This window comes from Hyperolius riggenbachi, chromosome 4 (genome assembly GCF_040937935.1).
Source record: "Hyperolius riggenbachi isolate aHypRig1 chromosome 4, aHypRig1.pri, whole genome shotgun sequence".
Taxonomy (NCBI): Eukaryota; Metazoa; Chordata; class Amphibia; order Anura; family Hyperoliidae; genus Hyperolius; species Hyperolius riggenbachi.
This window is the reverse complement of record NC_090649.1, coordinates 190,316,115-190,340,583: the sequence shown is the minus strand read 5'-3', so window position 1 is coordinate 190,340,583 and position 24,469 is coordinate 190,316,115. Positions and strand designations below refer to the sequence as shown.

At 44.6% G+C, this 24,469-nt stretch overlaps 1 protein-coding gene across 1 annotated transcript in view; it reads right to left on the bottom strand.

Annotated features, from left to right (window-relative positions):
- XXYLT1 (xyloside xylosyltransferase 1) overlaps positions 1–12,269 on the bottom strand; it is a 279,339-nt gene extending 267,070 nt beyond the window's left edge. The window contains exon 1 of the mRNA XM_068281152.1: positions 11,722–12,269. Coding sequence (XP_068137253.1) covers positions 11,722–12,177 — 456 coding nt within the window. The 5' untranslated portion in view covers positions 12,178–12,269. The remainder of the gene's footprint in view (positions 1–11,721) is intronic.
- Positions 12,270–24,469: the final 12,200 nt, after the last annotated feature.

Here is a 24,469-nt window from a genome sequence, read left to right as displayed (position 1 = left end):
ATCACTACACACTACACAGCGTCATACGGATTACTATTTTTTGTACTCTGCTCCAATGTCTGTATATGTAGAGCACTGTCTGCATTTTTGTATACCCTTGTCTGTTTTTTAACTATACAGCCCATGGAAGATATCGCTATACAAGTCATTAATAGTAATCTGTTCACACTAAAAGTGCAAAGTGTTGCTCACATCTCTGTACTGCTTCTTCCCTACCGCTGCACAGAATCCCTAATTCACTTATGCAGCACTGTTTTGTTGTCTGCACTCATTTTTGTGCAGCCCTGTACTCTGCTGTGGCCAGGAGCAGTTCTAAGCTCTGTGCATCACTGGTCACTGGTGCCTGTGTGAACAGGCCCTATCTTTTCTTGTAATCAGTGTGCACATATTTGATGGGACAGTAAAAATAAAGAAAACTCTGATTTGGAAGTTGAGAATTCTCATATGAGAAACTCTTATTTGAGCACAAAGCCACCTTAACACCACAATGATAACCGGCCAAACATTTTGGGGGAACCAACACTTTAGACCTTGTTCACATTATAAGTCACAAGCGCTGAGCATTTTTTTTGCGCGATTTTTTTCAAGCGATTCCCAGCGTTTTCTGAGCATTGGGAGATTTTGTTTAAGTGCTTTTGGTGAGCGATTGATATTTCCACTTCCTGATGTTAGTCAGGAGGTGAACTTTTTCACCTTGAAAAGAATACAATGTATTTATTCTTAAAAGTGCTCAGGAAATCGCTATACAAAGCGCTTTTTCAAGCGTTTAGCGATTTCCCTATACCTTCCATTGAGCCAAAGCGCTTTTGGAAGCAGATCGTAATTGAACCGCTCATATGTGAACACTCTCATAGGGAATCATTGTACAAGCGCTTTTAAGGCGATTTCTAAAATCGCCAGGGTTAAAAAATACGCAAACACTCATAGTGTGAACAAGGCCTTATACTTAAAAAACCCTGGGGTAAAGAAAGTTACAGGCTCCATGTTTCCCCATGAGAAACTGAAAACATGAATTCAAAATCCAGCAGACATCAAATAAGAAACCAGATAGCAGGCAGGTCCTCCCCATCAATTAAATATGTGTATTCAATGTATTATTTGAGCTATTTCATTTATTAAGCTGATTATCGAAACAGGTTTGCGTTAAAGTCTAATTTAAACAAATTTAAAAAAAATCAGAGACAAAGGCTAGTGCTGACAAGTTCAGCACTGATCTGCTCTTTTCAGATATCCCACAGCAGGGATCTAGTCCTGGGAAACGAGGCGAGTGGACTCACCCCAAAAATCCCTGCGTCACGCCGAAAAAGGGCCGTGGTCACGTAGCAGAACGTGGGCGTAGTCATGGGTGGGGTAAATATACATGACTTTAGCAGTGCTGTAAAAGGTCTGCCTGGGAAGTGTGAGCTCTGCCATAGTGTATCCTGCAAAAATAGATGTAATCGGACAGCATTTCACCAAAAATACACGTAATCTGGCAGAGGTTCCTCCAAAATACAGATAATACGGCAGTGGTTCCTCCAAAATAGACGTAATCTGGCAGCAGCAGTTCTCTCAACATACACATAATCTGGAAGCAGTTCCCCAAAATACGCATAATCTGGCAGCGGATCACCAAAAATACACGTAATCTGGCAGAGGTTCCTCCAAAATACAGATAATATGGCAGTGGTTCCTCCAAAATAGACGTAATCTGGCAGCAGCAGTTCTCTCAACATACACATAATCTGGAAGCAGTTCCCCAAAATACGCATAATCTGGCAGCGGATCACCAAAAATACACGTAATCTGGAAGAGGTTCCTCCAAAATACAGATAATACGGCAGTGGTTCCTCCAAAATAGACGTAATCTGGCAGCAGCAGTTCTCTCAACATACACATAATCTGGAAGCAGTTCCCCAAATACGCATAATCTGGCAGCGGATCACCCAAAATACACGTATCACCCAAAACCAGGAAAAAGAACAGAGGTGCCAGAAGGATAAAAACAGGCTTTAAAATTGTTAAAAATGCTTGGGAGGCAGTGGTGGACTCTAGAAACTGTCAATCAATGAAACAAAATAATTTATTGTCATTCTTCACAATAGGTTGCAATGCGTTTTGCAGGCAATATCCCGCTTCTTTAGGCAATTAGGATTAGGGGAGCATACAACTGTAGACAGAAGAAAACAGTAAGTGGGGCACTCGTCAGAACCACATACTTTGTATATATGAATTCAATAATAATTTATTACTCAATTTATCAATTTGCTGGCTAGCGGCATAAAAGTGACTATATGATTGTGCATTAGTATATGAAGTTCCCTAAAATACACGTAATCTGGCAGCAGCGGTTCCCCAAAAATACAGATAATCTGACAGCAGTTTCCCCAAAATAGGCACCCCCAGTACAGGTAGCCAGGTCTATAGGTATCTCCAGTATAAATAGCCTAAAATTAGCTAGCCAGCTGTATATATGTCCCCAGAATAGGTGGCCAGGTATATGGATGTCCCCAGAATAGGTAGCCAGGTGTATAGATGTCCCCAGAATAGGTAGCCAGGTGTATAGATGTCCCCAGAATAGGTAGCCAGGTGTATAGATGTCTCCTGAATAGGAAGCCAGATTTATTGGTGTCCCCAGAATAGGTAGCCAGGTGTACAGATGTTCCCAGAATAAGTAGCCAAATCTATTGGTGTCCTAAGAATAGGTAGCCAGGACTTTAGGTTTCCTGAAGCAGGAGGGGAGGCAGCGCAGTAAAGGGGGAGCAGCGGGCACAGTGGCGGGATATCTCCCCCCTTCCCTCACCTTGGGGTTCCCCCTTGTTCGCTCCCCCCTCTAGAATTAAACATTGTGCATGGCTAGCAGCGGGCAGAGACTTACCTCTTCCTTAGTCCAGTGTGAAAGTGAGCTCTGCACTGCCGCTACTCTGGTCTGGTCTAAACCAGAACAGCGGCACACACAACTTCCTCCGGTGCTTGGAACAAAGAGGAGGTAAGTCCCAGCGCGCTGATGCCTGCTGCCAGCCGCCTGCAAAGTTTAATTCTGGAGGGGGGGGGAAATGAGCAAGGGGGAGCCCCAAGGTGAGGGAAGGGGGGGATGGCCCCCCTTCCCCACCGCTCCCCCTTTACTGCACTGCCTCCCCTCCACAAGCTAGGGTGGACGACGTCCACCTGCATTCACACAGGACAAGACCCGCCCCACAGCCTGATTCGATAGTTTACTAGGGTGGGCAGCCTCCATACCCTGCCACCACAGCACCTCTACCTAGTTTAAAGGAAACCTCTAATTTATTTTTTTAAAGTTACCGTATATACTTACATCAGTAGGGGGGGAAGCCTGAGGATGATCCAGAGGCTTCCTCAATCCCCTGCAACCCCTCCACTGCTAGCCGGGACCCTCCCTATCTATGCGGCTCTCTGGCCTGTGGAGTCGGATTCAAGGAGTTAAAGCAATTTTTGGGTACCTGGAGTTAGAGATCCAAAAATGCACCGACTCCGACTCCTAATAAATTTCAACTTTAATTAAAAAAAAAAAAATATGAAAAAAATTATAATTTCTCAGATAGTAGTCATCATAAATAACTTGCATACATGGTAATAGCACTATAGCAGTTCTAAGTCCACAAAAAATTAAATAATAAATCAATCAAAAAAAATAGTTACTTGTGCTGCTGCAATAAAGCATTTTTAAAATCAGATACACATACGTAACTGACTGTATATCTGATGTATACACAGGAATCTTTTATATAATAAATAACATCTCTGAGGTAAGTAGTAATAATGGTCTATGAGATGCAAATAATTCTGTGTTGATGCTGGTTTATGCAAGTTTTTAATGCAAATGTATGTAGCTTGAAAATGGACTAATCAAATTCCACCTTTGCAGGAGCTAATTGGTACATTTTCAAGCTGCATCACTTTTCATACAAAATTTGCATAATCCTGCATCAACTCAGAATTATTTGCATCTGAATTACCTTCCCTAGTCAATACTGCGACATCCAGCTGAGTTATTTTACCAACTGACATTCATAAATCATTTTAATATGTACGGTATTTTAAATGCATTACAAAAGAGTAATCTTTTTTTTTATAGCAGTCAGAGTGTTAACTTAACACATGTAACTATTGTCAGCTCCTGTACCATTTCTACATGAATGGGATGGCCAACAGGGTAGTGTCAGCTTCTTGGCCAGGAGCTTTTGACCTCTTTTCCATGGACTGTTGATAGGCAGTGAAATGCCTCTTAAACTCTCAGGGCCCTTTCCACTAGCAGTCGCTAGCGTTCACACTGAACGCTAGCGATTGCTGAATCGCAATTACCGTCGATTTCCCGACGTTTGCGGCCGCGATTTTGCTATGCTATGCACTACATAGCAAAATCGCGGCAAATATCGCTCCGCCGCGCGTTTGCGTTCCTGTAAAAAACGAATCGCGGTAGTGGAAATGACCTACCGCGATTCCTATGTTAAAAAGCAAACCGTAGCGATTGTAAAATCGCTAGCGGTTTGCGACTTTCCGATTCAGCCAGCGAAAACGTGCTAGTGGAAAAGGGCCCTCACAACTGCTCACTGCTGCCTGATAACTGCTTGTTGCTGCCTGATAACTGCTTGCTGAGCACACAGCTCAACAGTCCATGGAAAAGAGGCCTTAAACAGAACCTGAACTGAAATTTAAAAGTCAAAATAAACATAAACAAGTCATACTTACCTCCTGTGGAGTCTACTGATCAATCTCTTTCTCCTCTACCACAGCCTGTTTGTCTACTGTGATTAATGCAATTCGCTGCCCTCCATTTTGAAAGTGGCCATTACCCCCAACAGCTTCCATGTCAGCACACTGTTAAACTGTAATATCGCCCACTTGAGCCATAGGGAAACATAGACATTACCTTGCTAATCAGTTGTAACTGACAGCAACTGGCATATTTCAGTTCTGACAAAATATTGTCAGAACTGGAAGGGATCACTGTAAGAAGAAAATGGTGAGCTCCTGAGAGGAACTGACTGTAAGGCAAGTATGTAATATCCATTTGCAGCTACATCATGTGTTTATTTTAAATAATTTTATTCAGTTCAGGTTCCCTTTAAGCTCTCAAAAGCAGATGCCACCTCAATATAGCTTTACTTTTCCTAAGCTTGTATGCAAATTTGAGGAGTCGGAGGAGTCAGAGGAATCATAAACTGAGGAGTCGGATGATTTTTGTACCAACTCCCCAGCCCTGGCGACCATCCGTGTACAAGCATGGCTGCGCAGGAGTCAATGGGTTCACTCTTGCACAGAGAAAAAAAGCTATGCATGAGCAAGCTCTGTGCTGTTCACGGATAACTTTAATGTTGTTCAGAGGGTCCCAGCACAGTGAAGGAGGGGGGTAGGTGACCAGAGAAGCTTCTTACCAAAACTTCTGGATTTGTGAAGTAACACTTGAAACAAACAATATGAGAACAAGGTAAAAAACATGGAATTAAAAGTACTTTTTCCTGAGGCATAAACAAGGTGTTTAATCTATGTGCCTTTATCGAAGTGTTATTGATCACGATTTGTCAGTGTATGAATAAATGGAGGGACTTTTGGGATTTATGCCTTATAATCCCCGTATTTACATAATTATGCGGCCTCCATGATTGGCTAAATTCTGCGCTTCCATGCCCCACCTGGAGGGCTCAAAATATGAAGACGGAACGAAGGGAACCGTAACCAAATATTTTTCCGCTCAATTGCAGAAGAGCGTTTAGCTTTGGCTAAACGAGACACCCTGAAAGCCTGTGTGACCTGGTCCTGAAGGCTCCCCAACATTCAGAGCCTAAAGTCTTGTACACACAGCTAGATACCATATGAAAAGACCTGCTGTTTTACTTCTCAGTCAAGCCCCAGTGAATAGTTGTCAGTGTAGTCTATGCAATAACACACCTATACCACTGCCTGTAGCAGCTTGGGAGTGCATCTCTAAACCTCAGCTAGTCACACTGGAAGCTATGTCAGGCAATGCACATCATTCAGGCCTCTTTTCCATGGACAGTTGATAGGCAGTGAAATGTCTCACAAACTCAAACAACTGCCTGATAACTGCTCACTGCTGCCTGGTAACTGCTTGCTGAGCACACAGTTCAACTCTCCATGGAAAAGAGGCCTCAAACTGCCATCAGTTTATGGACATCAGCATCTTGGCACCTGTTCTCTCAACTTGGCCTCAATTCACTAAGCAATTTAGACTAGTCTACTGATGGTTTGGTGTAAATCAGTTGCATCAAAAGGGAATTCACGAATTACCAAATGTTTTAGACCTGGTCTAAAACATTCAGTAATTACACAATTTACAAAGGCAAACAAGGGAGTAACCATGCCCACTTTTTCTGACAGAATAGGCCAGCTGATTTCTGTAGGTAAAGTAATTCTGTGAGGTATTTTAGACATGAGGATGGAGCTTTTTGAATTAAATTATGCAGGAGTTTAATTGTATCCAGAGGAGAGCTTGTCAGGTGAGAAGGATGTCAATCATAGCTACTCCTATCTTTAGACCTTGTACGGTAATTAGACCTAATTACAGAATGTTTTAGACCAGGTCTAAAACATTTGGTAATTATTAGTGAATTCCCTTTTGATGCGACTGATTGCTGGTTTACCCCATACCATCAGTAGACTAGTCTAAACTGCTTAGTGAGTTAAGGCCTTAAAGTATAACTGCTGCTTTACTACCCAGGAAAACGAATGTCCTAGTACAAGATCACAAGGCACAGTACCCTAAAGCAGAGTTCCCCAACCCTGTCCAAGGCCCACTAACAGTGCATGTTTTGCAGAAAACCACAAACGTTCACCACGATCCGCACCATCAGTATAAATCTTTATTCAAAACGTTAAAACATGATAAAAAGTGTGGGTCGTGCACCGATGACGCACAGGCGTTTCGGACTCACTCAGTCCTTTCTCAAATCTTCTCAGACCCACACTGCCTATCTACACCTAAAATCATGCTTATATAAGACAAAAGAGGACCACATGGAGAACTAGTCACTTAACCAGTATGCATATGCATGAGTATGTGTATCCAATCAGGACATCACCTAGAGGCACCATAGACCAATCAGAGTGCAGCATACCGGAGGAGCGGTGGAATAGAAACAAATTTTAATAAGCAGTACCTACAAGACACTCATCTTGTCATGTCCCAGCATGTAAAACATTGGGTCATGAACCTACATTCATCGTGTCAGTACAGTGTACAAACACTGTCAACTGCATATACTCACCGCTCAAAATAGATCAGCCACCCTCAACCAATCAGCACAAAGCCGACAACGTCCGCATCAGGACTGCCAGAACACTAGCCAATCAGCGGGACGCTGTTTCCGTGCGCAATACGGAAATGAAAACCTGGGCGGAATCTAAGTAGGTGCGGCCGGCAACGTCCGCCGCTCCAACCAAGAGCCTCAGCCAATCGGCGCCGGGCCTACAGCGTCCGCATCAGGACTGCTGAGCCCACTCAGCCAATCAGCAGACCGCCGCTGGCATACACATAAACGTAGGCGGATCCAAAATATCAGCCAATAACAGTACGGCCGATAACGTCCGCCATATGGTAAAAACAAAAGGATGCGCCGGCATGTGGTGGGTGGGCGTCATTAACGCAGTACAAGGCGTCAGTCATAGCGCTCATCAACCTGGTGACAGACACCACCAGAGATGGCAAAAAATATAAAGCACGCCCATCCACCACAGCAACACCCATCGTATAGCCGCCGACATAGTCCGCATAAACAACACCTTGGCACAATACAGGAACACAAGGCATCGTCCCCAATCCAAAAGAAGGGGACTAAAGCACGTCCCAATGTACACGTTGAGGTCAAAGACCACCTCGACATCAGAGCTGCATATTAAAAGGGTGGCATGATCCCTCCCATGCTGCACACTGAGAAAGGTAGAATAAGACATGGTTACAAAGTTACCATACTTCAAACGTAGTCGCCCCAGGTGACGTCCTCCTGAAACCACAACTATAACATAAGCACAGTTACATATTCAAATGCATCACATCATAGCATATGCAAATCATGCTGGTCTCAAATCAACATAGTCACATCATAGTCCCTATTTAAATCTCTGGGTTCTAAGGTGTCCAGTTTGGACACCTTAGAACCCAGAGGTTTAAATAGGGACTATGATGTGACTAGGTTTCAGGAGGACGTCACCTGGGGCGACTACGTTTGAAGTATGGTAACTATGTAACCATGTCTTATTCTACCTTTCTCAGTGTGCAGCATGGGAGGGATCATGCCACCCTTTTAATATGCAGCTCTGATGTCGAGGTGGTCTTTGACCTCAACGTGTACATTGGGACGTGCTTTAGTCCCCTTCTTTTGGATTGGGAACGATGCCTTGTGTTCCTGTATTGGGCCAAGGTGTTGTTTATGCGGACTATGTCGGCGGCTATACGATGGGTGTTGCTGTGGTGGATGGGCGTGCTTTATATTTTTTGCCATCTCTGGTGGTGTCTGTCACCAGGTTGATGAGCGCTATGACTGACGCCTTGTACTGCGTTAATGACGCCCACCCACCACATGCCGGCGCATCCTTTTGTTTTTACCATATGGCGGACGTTATCGGCCGTACTGTTATTGGCTGATACTTTGGGTCCGCCTACGTTTATGTCTATGCCAGCGGCGGTCTGCTGATTGGCTGAGTGGGCTCAGCAGTCCTGATGCGGACGCTGTAGGCCCAGCGCCGATTGGCTGAGGCTCTTGGTTGGAGCGGCGGACGTTGCCGGCCGCACCTACTTAGATTCCGCCCAGGTTTTCATTTCCGTATTGCGCACGGAAACAGCGTCCCGCTGATTGGCTAGTGTTCTGGCAGTCCTGATGCGGACGTTGTCCGCTTTGTGCTGATTGGTTGAGGGTGGCTGATCTATTTTGAGCGGTGAGTATATGCAGTTGACAGTGTTTGTACACTGTACTGACACGATGAATGTAGGTTCATGACCCAATGTTTTACATGCTGGGACATGACAAGATGAGTGTCTTGTAGGTACTGCTTATTAAAATGTGTTTCTATTCCACCGCTCCTCCGGTATGCTGCACTCTGATTGGTCTATGGTGCCTCTAGGTGATGTCCTGATTGGATACACATACTCATGCATATGCATACTGGTTAAGTGACTAGTTCTCCATGTGGTCCTCTTTTGTCTTATATAAGCATGATTTTAGGTGTAGATAGGCAGTGTGGGTCTGAGAAGATTTGAGAAAGGACTGAGTGAGTCCAAAACGCCTGTGCGTCATCGGTGCACGACCCACACTTTTTATCATGTTTTAACGTTTTGAATAAAGATTTATACTGATGGTGCGGATCGTGGTGAACGTTTGCTGATTGCTCCTGACTCCGGAGTGGATCTCTGCACATCTATTGCTTACCATTGGTGCAAGAACCTTTTTCTAGGAACATTGCAGAAAACCACAAACATGCACAGGTGAGGTAATTAGTGACTCAGCAGAGCTGATTAACCACTTGAGGACCCACCCTTTACCCCCCCCCTTAAGGACCAGCGCTGTTTGTTGTGATCTGTGCTGGGTGGGCTCTGCAGCCCCCAGCACAGATCAGGGTGCACGCAGAGCGATCAGATCGCCCCCCTTTTTTCCCCCCTATGGGGATGATGTGCAGGGGGGGTCTGATCGCTCCTGCGTGCAGGCATGTTGCGGGGGGGGGGCACCTCAAAGCCCCCCCTCCGCGGCGACATTCTCCCCCTCCCACCTTTCCCCCCCGGTGATCCGGGCTGCACAGGACGCTATCCGTCCTGTGCAGCCAGTGACAGGACGTCCCCTGTCACATGGCGGCGATCCCCGGCCGCTGATTGGCCGGGGATCGCCGATCTGCCTTACGGCGCTGCTGCGCAGCAGCGCCGTACAATGTAAACAAAGCGGATTATTTCCGCTTGTGTTTACATTTAGCCTGCGAGCCGCCATCGGCGGCCCGCAGGCTATTCACGGAGCCCCCCGCCGTGAATTGACAGGAAGCAGCAGCTCGCGCGAGCGGCTGCTTCCTGATTAATCAGCCTGCAGCTGGCGACGCAGTACTGCGTCACTGGTCCTGCAGCTGCCACTTTGCCGACGCACGGTATAAGCGTGCGGTCGGCAAGTGGTTAACTACCGGTGTGGACTTCCATAAAACATGCACTGTTGGTGGGGAACACTGCCCTAAAGCTATGGATGTTCTATGTCCCATCTAACAAGTAGTAAATTGCCATAAGCAGTGGTCAGCAAGTTTCCAGTACAGTATTTGCTATCCGGATTCCTCTTGCAGCTGTACTACATTTCCAACAGGCAAATTCCATACCAACAAAATTCCATGCAAACTAAACGCAGTATTGGTGACCTGTCAGTGTGAACACTTGTTGTTGCCTTTGTGTGAGGCTTTACTAAGCAGTGCAGTGGCCCTTTCCACTGAATCACAAGCGGTACAACAAAATATTATTGGCTACATTTTTGTGTACTGTATTGCACTAGCGTGCAAAGGTGCATGGCTTTCAATAAAGAAGCCTGCCCAGCAGCTGTTTAGAGGCACTATCTAATGGCCCATACTCACGGGCAACTTTTGGCCTGTCGCCAGCACACGTGAGCGTGTGCGCAACAGGCCGGCGACAGCTCGTCGCCAAGTCCCTCCGCATACACACAACGGAGGGACCTGGCAACTGATGCGGCGGAAGCGGTCGCTGTTGCTCCTCCCCTGCCGGAAGCCCAATGCGTTTCTTATCTTGTTGCTGTCGGTAGTCCGCATACTCACGCGGACTAGCGACAGTTCCGGCGGAGATGCGGCGGCGACTGTCGCCAGGCGATTGAGCGGTTCAATCGCCCAGAGACATCAGCGACGGTTCGGGGTGCGCGCCCGTGCAACGCCGCATACTCACGGGCGACCTGTCACTGCAACACGCGCACGCGCGCCGCGTGTTGCGGCGACATTTGTAGCCCGTGAGTATGGGCCATAACAGTGAACATGACTTAGCCCTGCTTCCAGTTAGGGATGGCAATGACTAGGAGAACTCATGGAGAAGGATGTGATCAGCTGATAGATTCGTAAGATTCCGATTTACTGTGATGACTTCCTGGTTTAACACATCATCATGACCACAAATTAGGAACCTAATAAATCTATCAGCTGATCAAGCAGGTCACATGCTTCTCCACCAGTTCTAAGCATTCCCATCCCTACTTCCAGTGTGAACAGTTCCTTCTAAATAGCAAACAGTTGTACTAACAAACAAGCTATAATTTGTTGTGGTATTCTACAGTAGCGCAGAACTTTGGAAGCCCTGATGGTATGACTAGGCTTTGGAACTTTGGCAGCAGAACGTAACATTTCCAGGGTGTGCCACAAAGGGGAAGAAGCAGTAACTTGCCCGATGCTATGCACAGGGTTGTGTGTTATACAGTACAATACTGGATGTGTGCACAACCACTGCCTATCATTACACAATGGGACCCATGCATGGTGGAAATGATGTGTGTAGGCTTCATTTTAGGCATGTTTGCAAGAGGCGGCTATGCTAGTGTAAAGGTTAGGGGTGAAGTAATTATTCATTTTATTTTTTACTAAAAAGCACCAAGCCAAGTTAAACACACCTAGAAATATAAATGCTGTTACAAGAATAGCAGTTTAAGATAAAAATATATTTAACCACACATAATCTGCTGGGGTATCTCACTCATCACAAAGGCAATTATTCCAAGCTGGGTTTTTTTTTTCTTTTGCACCCACCTTATACTTGAAGGTTGCCCCCAGCAGCAGATCCCTGAGCACGGTCTTCCCAATCTCTTTGCTTGGCTCATCAGACACGAAATGCAGACTGAGGACCTCGTTGCTCTCAAATTTGCCATACTTCAGCAGGGAGCTGAGAGCCAGCTCGAACTTGTCCCTGAGGCCAGGACTCCTGTCCACCTTGGTGAACATCATGAGCAGGTGGTAGTCCTCCACACCACGGCTCTCCAGGTTCTTGCTCTTCCCTTCGCCCAGCTTCAGCTCGGAGGAGGAAGCAGACAGGTCCAGATCCTGCATAGCATATTCGGCAGCGCTATTCTGCTTCATCCGCCTGGTGGTGCTGGAGAAACTCTCCCTCCCCGAGCCCAGATAATAGAAGGCGAACACTGCCAGCGCTGCCAGGAAGAGCAGGAGCGCCTGGTAGGACCTCATAGTGATGATCCTCCCAGCAGCCATGCATCTGTCATGCCAGACACCAGGGTCAACCAACGCTTCCTGCACCCATTACACACTACTGTACATTGCCATGCAACAGGAGGAAGCCATGCTGCCTGGATGGACGAGGAAGATGAGAAGACAGACGCAGCACGCAGCCAACCAGCGCCAGAGCCGCCTCTCTCCAGCCAGCACAGGCAGAGCCGATTGGTCTCCGGGTGACGGAGCGTCATGTTGTGGTTGGCGGCTCCCTAGTCTGCTCGCTGGAAGCAATGTTGTGAAAAGAGGGAATCACGTGTAATCATTCACAGCCAGCATCACAACTGCAGCATCTGCTGCTCAACCGCTGGAAGCGGCGCCCAGAGACATTCCAACCTGACATACCGAGCGCTAGTCCGCTGGATTATCATGAATACCATATACTGCCTAAAGGTGGCCATACACTTATAGATTTGCAGCAGATTCAACCATCAGATAGATTTCTGGCAGATGCCTGTCAAGTCGAATCTGACAGGTATCTATCTGATGTGTGCCACACACTAGGAACAGATTTCCAGGGCAGAGGCGAGAGAGGCTCCAGCCTCAGGGGGCCGTGTAGGAGGGGGTGCACAACTCACTCAGCTATCATTCCCCTATTGTGCTTGAAGCAGAGGGTAATACGAAAAGGGGATACATGGCAGTGACTGCAAGCAAGATAATTAGAGATGGTGTTGGGGGTCCTGAGGCGCCTCTTAGTCTAAGAGCAATCAGTGTGTGACGGGTGGGAGGGATGGAGGGGCGCACTTTGGTGCCTTAGCCTTGGGTGCTGGAGGACCTTGTCCCGGCTCTGCAGATTTCCAATAGATTTCACAATGAAATCTATTGGAAATTTATCTACATTAATTATTGGACAATTAGATCCAATGCAACTCTCTGGGCCATGGATCTGCTGCCAGCAGCAGATCGACCTAGATTTTTCATCCTGTCAGATAGATCAAATCGATTGAAATCGGCCGCAAATTGATCAAATGGGGAATCTGATAGAATCGAACGATGGCTGAAATTGATCAGTGTATGGGCATACGTTATTAGGAATGGCTGATGGAATTTACGTCCTGTTTTATAAAAATGTGGATTCAGTGCATCTAATTAGGGCCTTTGTGATCGAACCTTAATTGAAAAAAAAAAACAAAAAAACCTTCATTTATTTCATGTCCTGTTTCTCTTTAATATGAGAACTGACCGCTCTGGGTACAGGAAATGGGACACAGCAATAACAATCAGTGGGGGATTCTTACCCTACAAAAATGCTTAATATGTTGCTTTTTTACTTTTAGAGAGATACTTCTATTTCCTGTCTGAATAGGAAGTCAAGAGGAAGCTCTAATTTGAAAATTCAACATTGAGACCCAGCGCACACCAAAAACCTCTAGAACATCTGCAAAATGCTAGAGGTTTTTGGAGCAGATTTTAGAGCGATTCTAGGCATGTTTTCATGCCTAGCGTTTTTTGGAGCGTTTTTGTGTAGCAGATAAATATTGTTACAGCTGTTACAGAACAGCTTCTAACAAAAACGTCTGGAAAACCGCTCTGATCTAGCGTTTTCAGAGCAGTTTTCCACTTTCATATACTTTAGGGCCCGTTCTCACTTGAGCAGGAATCGCGCGATTCCCGCTCAAAGCAAACCGCTAGCGGTTTTTAAAAACCGCTACATATAACACATGGCAGTGTTCTCACTGCCGCGTTTGCAGTTAGCGTTAACCGCAAAAGTGTTACATGCAGTATTATATTGTAAACTGAACAGAGGCGCCAAAAGGATAAAAACAGTATTTAAAATATTTAAAATTTCTTAGGAGGCAGTGGTGGACTTACCTCCTTCAAGCAGACACAAAAAACTGTGTAGTTTGACAACAATACATTTATTAGTACACTCCAAGGTTTTTATACAACGCGTTTCGCAGGTCTATACCCGCTTCATCAGGCAGTGGAGATAGGAGTACACAGCACAATGTCAGTCACACCTGGTGCCTTTGTGTTACATGCAGTGGTTTGCCGGCGGATCGCAATTATCGATAATCGCGATCGCTCCAAGCCCGCTGCTGTGTCCAGTGATTTTTCTGTGTAATTGTGGGTAAATCACTCCCGCAAAACGCAGCGGTAATAGCCGGCGTTTTGCAATTCTTAGATGTGAACGGGCCCTTAACATTAAGGCAGAAACGCCTCAAATCTAAAAAATGCTGCAGCCCCTGAGTTTGCGTTTGTGGAAAAAAACGAACCTCTCTGGTGTGCACCATCCCATTCACTTTCATTAGCCAAGCGGTTTTCCCCCTGCAAGCGGTTTAAAAAATGCTTCAGAACCGCTCGGGTGTGCACCAGCCCTGACACAGGAGGCAACTAGGCAATAGGCATGTCTCAGATGTCCAAGCATTAAAACAAATGCTGTCATGTACACACCTTATAGCAGGAATGATCTTTCTCCTCTCCCCCATAACACGCAGTTATTCCCTTTCTCTCCAAAGCAATGTTATTTCCTCTTTTTGACTAATACAGGTTGTTTAGCTACCCCGCTCTCTCTATTAAAGGACAACTGTAGCGAGAGGTATGTGGAGGCTGCCATATTTTTTTCCCTTTAAACAATACCACTTACCTTGCAACCCTGCTGATCTATTTGGCTGCAGTATTGTCTGAATAACATCAGAAACAAGCATGCAGCTAATATTGTCAGATCTGACAATAATGTCAGAAACACCTGATCTGCTGCATGCTTGTTTAGGGTCTATGGCTAAAAGTATTAGAGGCAGCGAATCAGCAGGACAGCCAGGCAACTGGTATTGCTTAAAAGGAAATAAATATGGCAGCCTTCAGATTCTTCTCTCTGCAGTTGTCCTTTAAGTACTGTATATCTATATATTTTCACCCTCTTGAAAAATATACTTTTTCCTCCTTCCCTGTGCATAACAAATAGAAAAATGTCCTGATCTTCAGTAAAGGGGCACAGCCACATCCCCTCATAAACAGGTTATTTTCATTGCTTCTTGTCTTGTACATTCACTCTCACCTCCAAGTAATTGTTATGTGGCATAACAGATCAAAAGTAAATAACCATGAGAGCAGCCTGCAAGACAGAGCTCTGTATGTAACTATACCTCTCCCCCCCCCCCACCAAAAAAAAAAATGTTAATTTGTAACAGAGGACCCCCTGGAATGCCTTGGCAAGAGATTCATATATCCTGATGCCAGGGATCTTAGTCAGCTGCAGCACACATAGCAGTGAGTAACGTGAATGGCATTCTTGCAAGCAAACAAGAACACAGATTTTCCAATAGGAATGATGCTATTAAAAAAAGAGAAAAAAAGGACTGAATCCTTCCCCATCTTCCTTTGGCCTGGAACTCACTAGCAGTGCTTTTCTAAGTGCTTGTGATAGCCACTTAAGGACCAGGGGTGATTTGGCTGATCTGTGCAGCGTGGGCTCTACAGCCCACAGCACAGATCAGCAATGAGGCTGGGCGATCAGACCACCTTTTTTCCCCACTAGGGGGATGTCCTGCTGGGGGGGATCTGATCGCCGCCGGCTCTGTTCGTTCGGCGGGGCTCCTCAAAGCCCCCCTTCACAGCGATTTTCCGCCTCTGTCCCCTTCTGTCCCTCCCCTTCCTCCTATGGGCAGCGCAGGACAGAGATCCGTCCTGCGCCGCCTAGAATAGATGCTGGCGAATCAGAATGTGGCGATCCCCGGCCAATTAGAGGCCGGTGATCACCGATCTGCCTTACGGCGCTGCTGCGAAGCAGCGCCGTATGATATAAACAGCGGGGATTTCTTCCCCGCGTGTTTACATTACGTGTGCGAGCCACGATCGGCGGCTCGCACACTGTTTACGGAGACACCCTCCGTGAACTAGCATGGAAAGGCTGCTCAAACGAGCGGCCGTTTCCATGCAAAACCACTAACGACCCGCCGACGCCTATCGGCATTAGGCGGTCGTTAAGTGGTTTTAAAAAAAGCTCTTGCTAATGTAATGCTATGGGTGTGATCAGACTAGAGGGATGCGGTTTTTTAAAAATCCCCCATAGCATTGCATTAGCAAGAGCTTTTCAAATCACTAGCGCTTAGAAAAAAAGCTGCTCGTGGGTCCCAGGCCTTCCCGTCTGTGCACGCTTAGGCCTGGAACGCACTACAAAACGCTATCGCTAATCGCAATCGCTAGCGTTTTGTGTGAGCGTTTTGTAAGTGATTTCATGAGCGTTTTTGGCAGCGATTTTAAAAAGTGCAAGGTTTTTGCCAGCGATTGTGTAGGGCTTAGCGTTTTTGATTCTGATTGGTCCTTTCAATTAACTTTAATTATCTTACAGTGTGCAGTAACTTCAAAACGCTAGCAAAATCACTCTGTATAGGTTTTGATGAGCGATTATGCCAGCGTTTATATACTTTACATTGCAGAAACGCTAATGCTAACGCTAACTGCTAAAAATGCTGCATGTCCTGCGTTTTGGCAATCGCTCCAGTGGAATTTGGCCCATCCATTAACATTAGCTGAGCGTTTAGGGAAATCGCTAGTAGTTTGAATCGCTCACTAAACGCTCACAAAATTGCTCCAGTGGGTTCTAGGCCTAATGGTGTGTACACACTTGAAAGATAAATGAAATATCTTAGACCAATTTTACCACCTTCCATGTAGTATGAGAGCCATACTCTACAGTCTATTCTATGGAGCTGAACTCATCAGATAATAATCTTTGCAAGATGCTGCACACAAAGATGCTGTACACATTCAACAGATCAGTATCTGCAAAAGATCTGTTCCTGCAAAATGCATTCATATGGCCTCGATTCATAAAAGAGCCTGCGAGCGGGGAAAGTGGAGCGGGGAAACACCGCTGTCGGTATTTCCGCCTTCAGGGTGTTAATTCATAAAAATGTTTCCTGTTGTGACAGGCGTGCGGAGATACTCCGCTGTAGGCAGGCGTTAGGCTGTCGGGAGACATGCGGAAGCCGGAGAAGCAGGCGGAATCCCTCCGTGCGGTGTTCTCTCTGCAGCTGCTTGGGAGGTCTGTCCCATTCACTGCAACGGATTCCGCACGCTTCTCGCCACATCAGAGGTAGCGGTAATACCCGTCCGCATACCGCTACCTCTAATCTTTATGAATTGACATTTGTTACTTTTGCTGTGATAATCACCGCGCAAGGCGGTGATTGATCACTCTGCTCGTGGAGGTCGGCTTTTCATGCGGAAAAAGCCTTTATGAATACATATTTTGCTGTGTGGTCGGTAAAGCGAGCGGCTTTCTGCATTTCCTCATGCGGAAATGCTTTATGAATCGAGGCCATAGTCTATATGTGCAGATCCTCATACACCTTGTTTAACGGACATTCATCTGCAGATCACACAATCATCTGCAGATCTGAAGATCCATCCTGGTAGATCTGATCTGCAGATAAATGTCTGTTAAACAAGGTGACCATATCGTTCTCACCTTGGGTTCCCTTTAAAGGAAACCTGAAGTGAGAGGGTAATGGAGGCTGCCATACTTATTTCCTTTTAGGCAATACCAGTTGCCTGGCTATCCTACTGAACCTCAGCCTCTAATACTTTTAGCCATAGACCCTGAACAAGCATGCAGCAGATCAGGTGTTTCGGACATTGTCAGAACCGACAAGATGCATGCTTGTTTCTGTTATTCAGACTCTACTGCAGCCAAATAGATTAGCAGAGCTACCAGGCAACTGGTATTCTTTAAAATAAATATGGCAGCCACCATATCCCTCTCGCTACAGTTGTCCTTTAAGACCAACCTAGTTTGCAACCACCTAATAACACGATCCTCTCCAGAAAATAAAAATGAAACCAAATAAAGGCATAATGCACACTTTTTTTTATTGAAATTGCATATTTTCCATTTTGCTGTGTACAAATCATCTGAACAAATATTTACAATTGATACATAATGTACATTTTCAGCTAACGCAATGTCTCTTACTGTTCCAAAGAGCAAAAATGAAACTACGGTACATTCAAGTTTTACATACAAAAATTGATTACAATAAAACTAGATATATGTTTAACATTCATCATGTTTTCTGGAAGGATTATTGCAATGTACAGATCTGTATTCACCAATCAAGATGCACGGGTTTATCCTTAAAATGATTGCACTGCAACCATCACATTAGGAAGCACAGAGGCATGGAAGCATAGTCATACACAGTCAATTATGCAAAGTACAAAATACAACTATATAGTCAAGCTTATAAGAAGGGATAGTCAAAACAGTCTAATAAGTTGATGTAAATGTTATACTATTTTTTTTGTGTGCAAAATTATGCAGCTTGGAAATGATCCAACCATATGCAGCAGCTACTGCATTTCAATGGTCCAGCTCTAAACTGCATCATTTTGTAGGTTATCAACTTGGAGTTGCATCACATTGGCCATCCTGAGTTACTTCAAAAGATCCTGTATTTACTGTACAGTATATACTGGACTATAAGTCTAAAACTTTAGGTCTGACTCATTAAGTAAAAGTATAGGGGTGGACTTGTACACCAGTCATGAGCAACACTGAGCAATGTGTGTACTATTAGTGACATTCCCATTTGCAGCAATGTACCCAGTGGTAAGTGACACTTTTTTGATAAAGGAAATGCCAAGAAAACACAGGTCTGAAAGTCATGGCCACATTAACAAGAAAAAGGCACGGGGAAGATACTGGGCTGCAGGAAGAGGAGTGAATAATTGCTGCAATTGGGGGGCCTGGAGAAGTTATTGGCTGCACTTAAAGAGACCCAGATATGAGATAGAGTGCTGTATTTTTACTTACCTGGGGCTTCCTCCAGCCCCATAGGCATGGATGTGCCCCTCGCCATCCTCCTCAGCGCCGCCATTCAGCCGCAATCTTCCCCGGTAAGCACCTCAGTGACGTCAGCGGCGGACCTTCTGGGCAAGTGCAGAAGGCCCCGGATGAAGTTACTCAGACTGAGCCACTTACCAGGAGTTGACTGCGGCTGAACAGCGGCGCGGAGGAGGACGACGAGGGACACATCCAAGCTTATGGGGCTGGAGGAAGCCCGAGATTAGTAAAAATACAGCAATATATCTCATCTCTGGGTCTCTTTAAGGGACAGGAGGAGTTAATGACTGCAGTACTGTATGCAGTGCAGTCATTAACACCTCCTGTTCTCCAAGTGCAGCTGCTAATTATTTCTGGTCCCCAAGTGCACCCATTAAAGGGGAACTGAAGAGAGAGGTATATGGAGGCTGTCATGTTTATTTCCTTTTAGACAATACCAATTGCCTGGCAGCCCTGCTGATCCTCTGCCTCTAATACTATTAGCCATAGCCCCTGAACAAGCATGCAGCAGATCAGGTGTTTCAGTGGTTCAGACTTATAAGTCTGATCTGACAAGACTAGCTGCATGCTTGTTTCTGGTTTTAATCAGATACTACTGCAGAGAAATAGACCAGCAGGGCTGCCAGGCAACTGGTATTGATTAAAAGGAAATAAACAGGACAGCCTCCATATACCTCTCTCTTCAGTTCCCCTTTAACTTTGCTGGGTAGATTTATACTTGAGTCAATAAAAAAATCCAGCTTAAAAAAGGGTTAAATATTTTGTAGTAGACTTATAATCGAGGATCATGGTAATAGTCTTTGAGAAATGTTGACTGATTACATTTTTCTACGAACAATTTAAATGCCATGTCCACCTTTAAAGTAAACTTTAAATTGAGAAAAAAAAATGCCCAGTTACTTAGCTGGGGCTTCTTCGGGCCCCTGAAGTCTTCCCGGTCACCCTGCACTGCTTGGTTCCCCCTTTGGCACCCTCTGTACACTACATGCGCATCCCCGCGCAGCGCACCTCTTCCAATGCGCTTCTGTGGATGGGAGCGTTTTGCGCTTTTGCGGTAAGCAAAAATTGCTACTGTGCATGCACAGAATGGGGAGTTCGATGGAGGAGGCGCACAGCTGGCGAAGGAGCAGGACGACTTCTTGGGGGCTGGAAAAAGCCCCAGGTAAGTAACTGGTCATTTTTTTCCCACTTAAATGTCCCTTTAATTCATCACTGGTATATATATTTAACAAAACAAGACATGACATGCCAGCATAATGACGTACAACTGTAATACAGACAAATATGGAGGCTGCCATTGCTTATAGCCACGGTTCACCAATACAACCAATCAACAACCATATTGTAGGAGGTCTGCCATGGCACCTTCCACATTTTTCTCATGACAGGCATACTTTGAAGGATCTGACAGTGCCATCTTGCCAAACACACCCAGCTCTGCACTCACTAGTGCAGTTAAAGGGACACTTAAAGAGACACTGAAGCGAAAAAAAATTATGATATTATGATTTGTATGTGTAGTACAGCTAAGAAATAAAACATTAAGATCAGATACATCAGTCTAATTGTTTCCAGTACAGGAAGAGTTAAGAAACTCCAGTTGTTATCTCTATGGAAAAAAGCCATTAAGCTCTACGACTTTCAAAGTCGTGGAGAGGGCTGTTATCTGACTTTTATTATCTCAACTGTTACTAAACAATTTCCTTTTTCTCTGCCAGAGGAGAGGTCATTAGTTCACAGACTGCTCTGAAAGAATCATTTTGAATGCTGAGTGTTGTGTAATCTGCACATTTTATAGAATGATGCAATGTTAGAAAAAACACTATATACCTGAAAATAAAAATGTGAGAATATTTTCTTTGCTGCTAATCTTCTAGTAATTATTCATAGTACACAGCCAATTCATTATATCATATATTTTTTTTCCCTTCAGTGTCTCTTTAAGTCAAACAAAAAAAGAGTTTTACTCACCTGGGGCTTCCAATAGCCCCCTGCAGCTGTCCAGTGCCCTCTGTCTCCCTCCGATCCTCCTGGCCCCGCCAGCAGCCACTTACTGTTTCGGTGACAGGAGCTGACAGGCTGGGGACGCGAGTGATTCTTCGCGTTCCTGGCCACAATAGCGCCATCTATGCTGCTATAGCATATATCATATACCATATAGCAGCATAGAGGGTGCTAATGTGTCTGGGAACGCGAAGAATCACTCGGGTCACCAGCCTGTCAGCTCCTGTCACCGAAACAGGAAGTGGCTGCCGGTGGGGCCAGGAGGATTGGAGGGAGACGGAGAGGGCACCGGACAGCTGCTGAATGGCACTGTCAGATCCTTCAAAGTATGCCTGTCATGAATAAGTGCTGAATCTTTAGGTAGGAGTTGAGGTCAATGGAAAAACAGTGCCCATGGTATCCCAGGTCCCTGACTACTTTCTCACATAACCTACCTAGAGCAGTTTGGGACATCTTCTCCTCTCTCCTGGCTGTGTGAGGCTTAATGGCAATACTGATGAACGGCAATACCACAGATCCAACCTCCAGAGGTGAAGACTTTAGCTGAAGCACCACCATGACCTTACCTTTAAAAGAAATGGTACCTCTGGGCATATATTTAATGACAGGCTGGTAGAAAAGAGTGGATACAGGGTTTTAGTTTTCTCATGCCTGCAGTTGGTAAACCGAGAAAATATATGATCAGACTTGCTCCTGAAGCATTCAGCAACAGGTATATGACAAGAGGGCATGATGGCAGATGGAGTGATAGGAGACTAATGTCGGCTCAGTGAAAGGGAAGCGTGTTAAACCACAGATGTCACATATTTGTGGTACCAGTAGTTTGTTTCAAACACAGACTTGTAAGGAGAAAAATGTTTTTTTTGCAGCTAATTTAGGGTAATTTGTTATCTACTAGATATTATCAATTTTTCCTACAGGTAAAATCATTTAGGGCCCATTTCCACTATTGCGAATTTGCATGCGTTTTTTCGCAATAGCAATACAAGTGAATGGGACAGTTTCCACTTGTCAGGATTTCTTGGCGTTTTTCTGTGCAGAAAAAATTCGCATGGCAGAGCCATCAGAATTTGTATACCGCATACCGCTATGCGAATCGCATACAATGTATGTAATAGGAAATTCGCATGCGGTTTGGGTATGCAAATTTTCATGCGAATTCGCATAGAAACAATGGAAAATCACACTAGCACTGCCATGGTTAAATTCGCATACATCGTCATCCATGCGAATTTGCATGAAAATTCGCATAGATCCGCATGCGAAATTCGCATCCGCATGCAGATTTTTCCCGCGAACGATTCCCACCGCACAAGTGGAAATACAGCCTTAGGATAAAACATGTAGCAAGAGAAACATGATCATGACCAACCAATCAGATCTTACAAGGCAGTGAGGAGGGGAACTCAAAAACCTTCACAAATGCATTTGGAATTTTGATTGACAAACAATCATTTGATCATATGCCGCTGTCAATTCCAGTTTTGCCCTACATGATTTTGCCTACAAGGCAAAAAAAAGTCTATTAACTACTTGTGTTTTTACAGTCTTCCTTTGAATGGTGATGCAAGATTAATTGTGCTTGCTACCTAGTTTTAGCTTCCCTGTAGAAGGTTGCTGGAGGATGTACGCGGTTTTGTTAATAAGGACAACCAGACATCTACATAAACATTTTCTGGTCACAGTCCAATGCTGTTTAATGCTGTGATAAACACAAATGCCATACTGCGGGATATACCATTTTGCAATCTCACATGAAACCGTTACCACTAGCTGCTAAAATATGAAAATGGCAGTAGATTTTTGTTCCGATAACCTTTTAACCAATGGTATCTATTTTTTAAAACTCCCAGGATATTAAGTATATAGGTCTAACATATTTAAGTTATATTTTCTATGTGCAAATTTCTATCAGTTAAAATATTTATATATAAAAAATGATATGACGATTGCATGTTACCAATAAAATAAAGACTAAAATGCAATATTTTAATACTTTCGTCATAGGTATTGTATATTATTTATCTATACAGCAAAATTAGCTTTCATGCTAAAACCAGATGTATTTGTATCGTAAAAATACCAAAAACAAATAGCTTAAAAAGAAAATGTGTTGAATTGAATCATAACATATAAAAAAAAACTTCTATGCACACACAGATAACCGTTGTTTTTCTATTTAGGTTGACAACTTCACTGAGGATAAAATGACGGAGTCTTATCTACAATATGTAAATTGTGATTGCTTTTATGTGAAATATCCAATTCTGAAAGGATTCTGACATCTGGGAAATTCCTTGCTTTTACTAGCATTTTCCAGTATGTACTCTGTATGTTAGCTAGCAGTGTGGCAAGTATGGCAAGCAGCACTCTTATGTGTGATACCCAGGCATTACACTATTTGCATGAGGTTTGTATGTTCTCCCCATGTTTGAGAAGGTTTCCCTTGGGCACTCTTGTTTTCTTCCACATATAAAAAAGTGTAAGTCCATTAATTGGCTTCCCCTAAAATGAATACAGGGAGGAAGTCCGCACACTCGCTGGTATATTCCAAGGGTTTTTATTTCAATCCAAATCGCACATACAGAAATTGGCTGACATGTTTCGGAAAGAATCCTTACTCATAGCCTCAAACACTGACATCTTGGTGGAACATATATACTACCAGGACCGCCCTGAAAGGCGTGTACTCGTCTGGCATGGGAAAAAACCTTTAATTCAAATTTAAAGGCACAGACCTAATGTATAGACAACATGTCCACCATAGAATTGTACATAAAATAACAAAGTACAATAACACAATAAAATGTTGCAAAGATACAAAAATACAAAAATGCAAAATGGTTAAAAAGATATCAGTATACAAAGTTAATATCCCACCTGGCATTTAAGCCATTAGGTTCCCTAGTACCCATCTGCAGGATCCAAAAGGCCTCTCTTGTTCGTAATTTTTTGTAAACATCACCTCGTCTAAACGAGACCGTGACCCTCTCAATCCCTTGAAAAGTAAAGCCCCTCATAATACCATTAGAATGAGCTGTACCTGGAGAGATGAAATTCAAGAGCTACAATGGCCAGATTGTGAGGAATAGAGGAATATAGAGCTCTTACGTCAAGGGTAACCCACTTATAGTGTGACCTCCATTGTATGTCAACCAGGGAGGCAAGAACATGTTTGGTATCTTTGATGAGGCCGGGGAGCCTCAAGACCAATGGCTGTAGGTGGGAGTCCAGCCATTCCCCCAATCTCTGGCCATTGTAGCTCTTGAATTTCATCTCTCCAGGTACAGCTCATTCTCGGCCTCTCTACAAGCTTATATTTTAGTGGTGACTGAGTTTCTTCTTTCACATAATTACTTTTCTTTTGATGGGGGGTTCTATCTCCAGAAATGCGGAGCTTCGATGGGGGCGAAGTTTTCGCCCTCCCTCGCAAACCTCTACATGGGTTGGTAGGAGGAGCTCCGCATTTTTGGGGAGACAAAC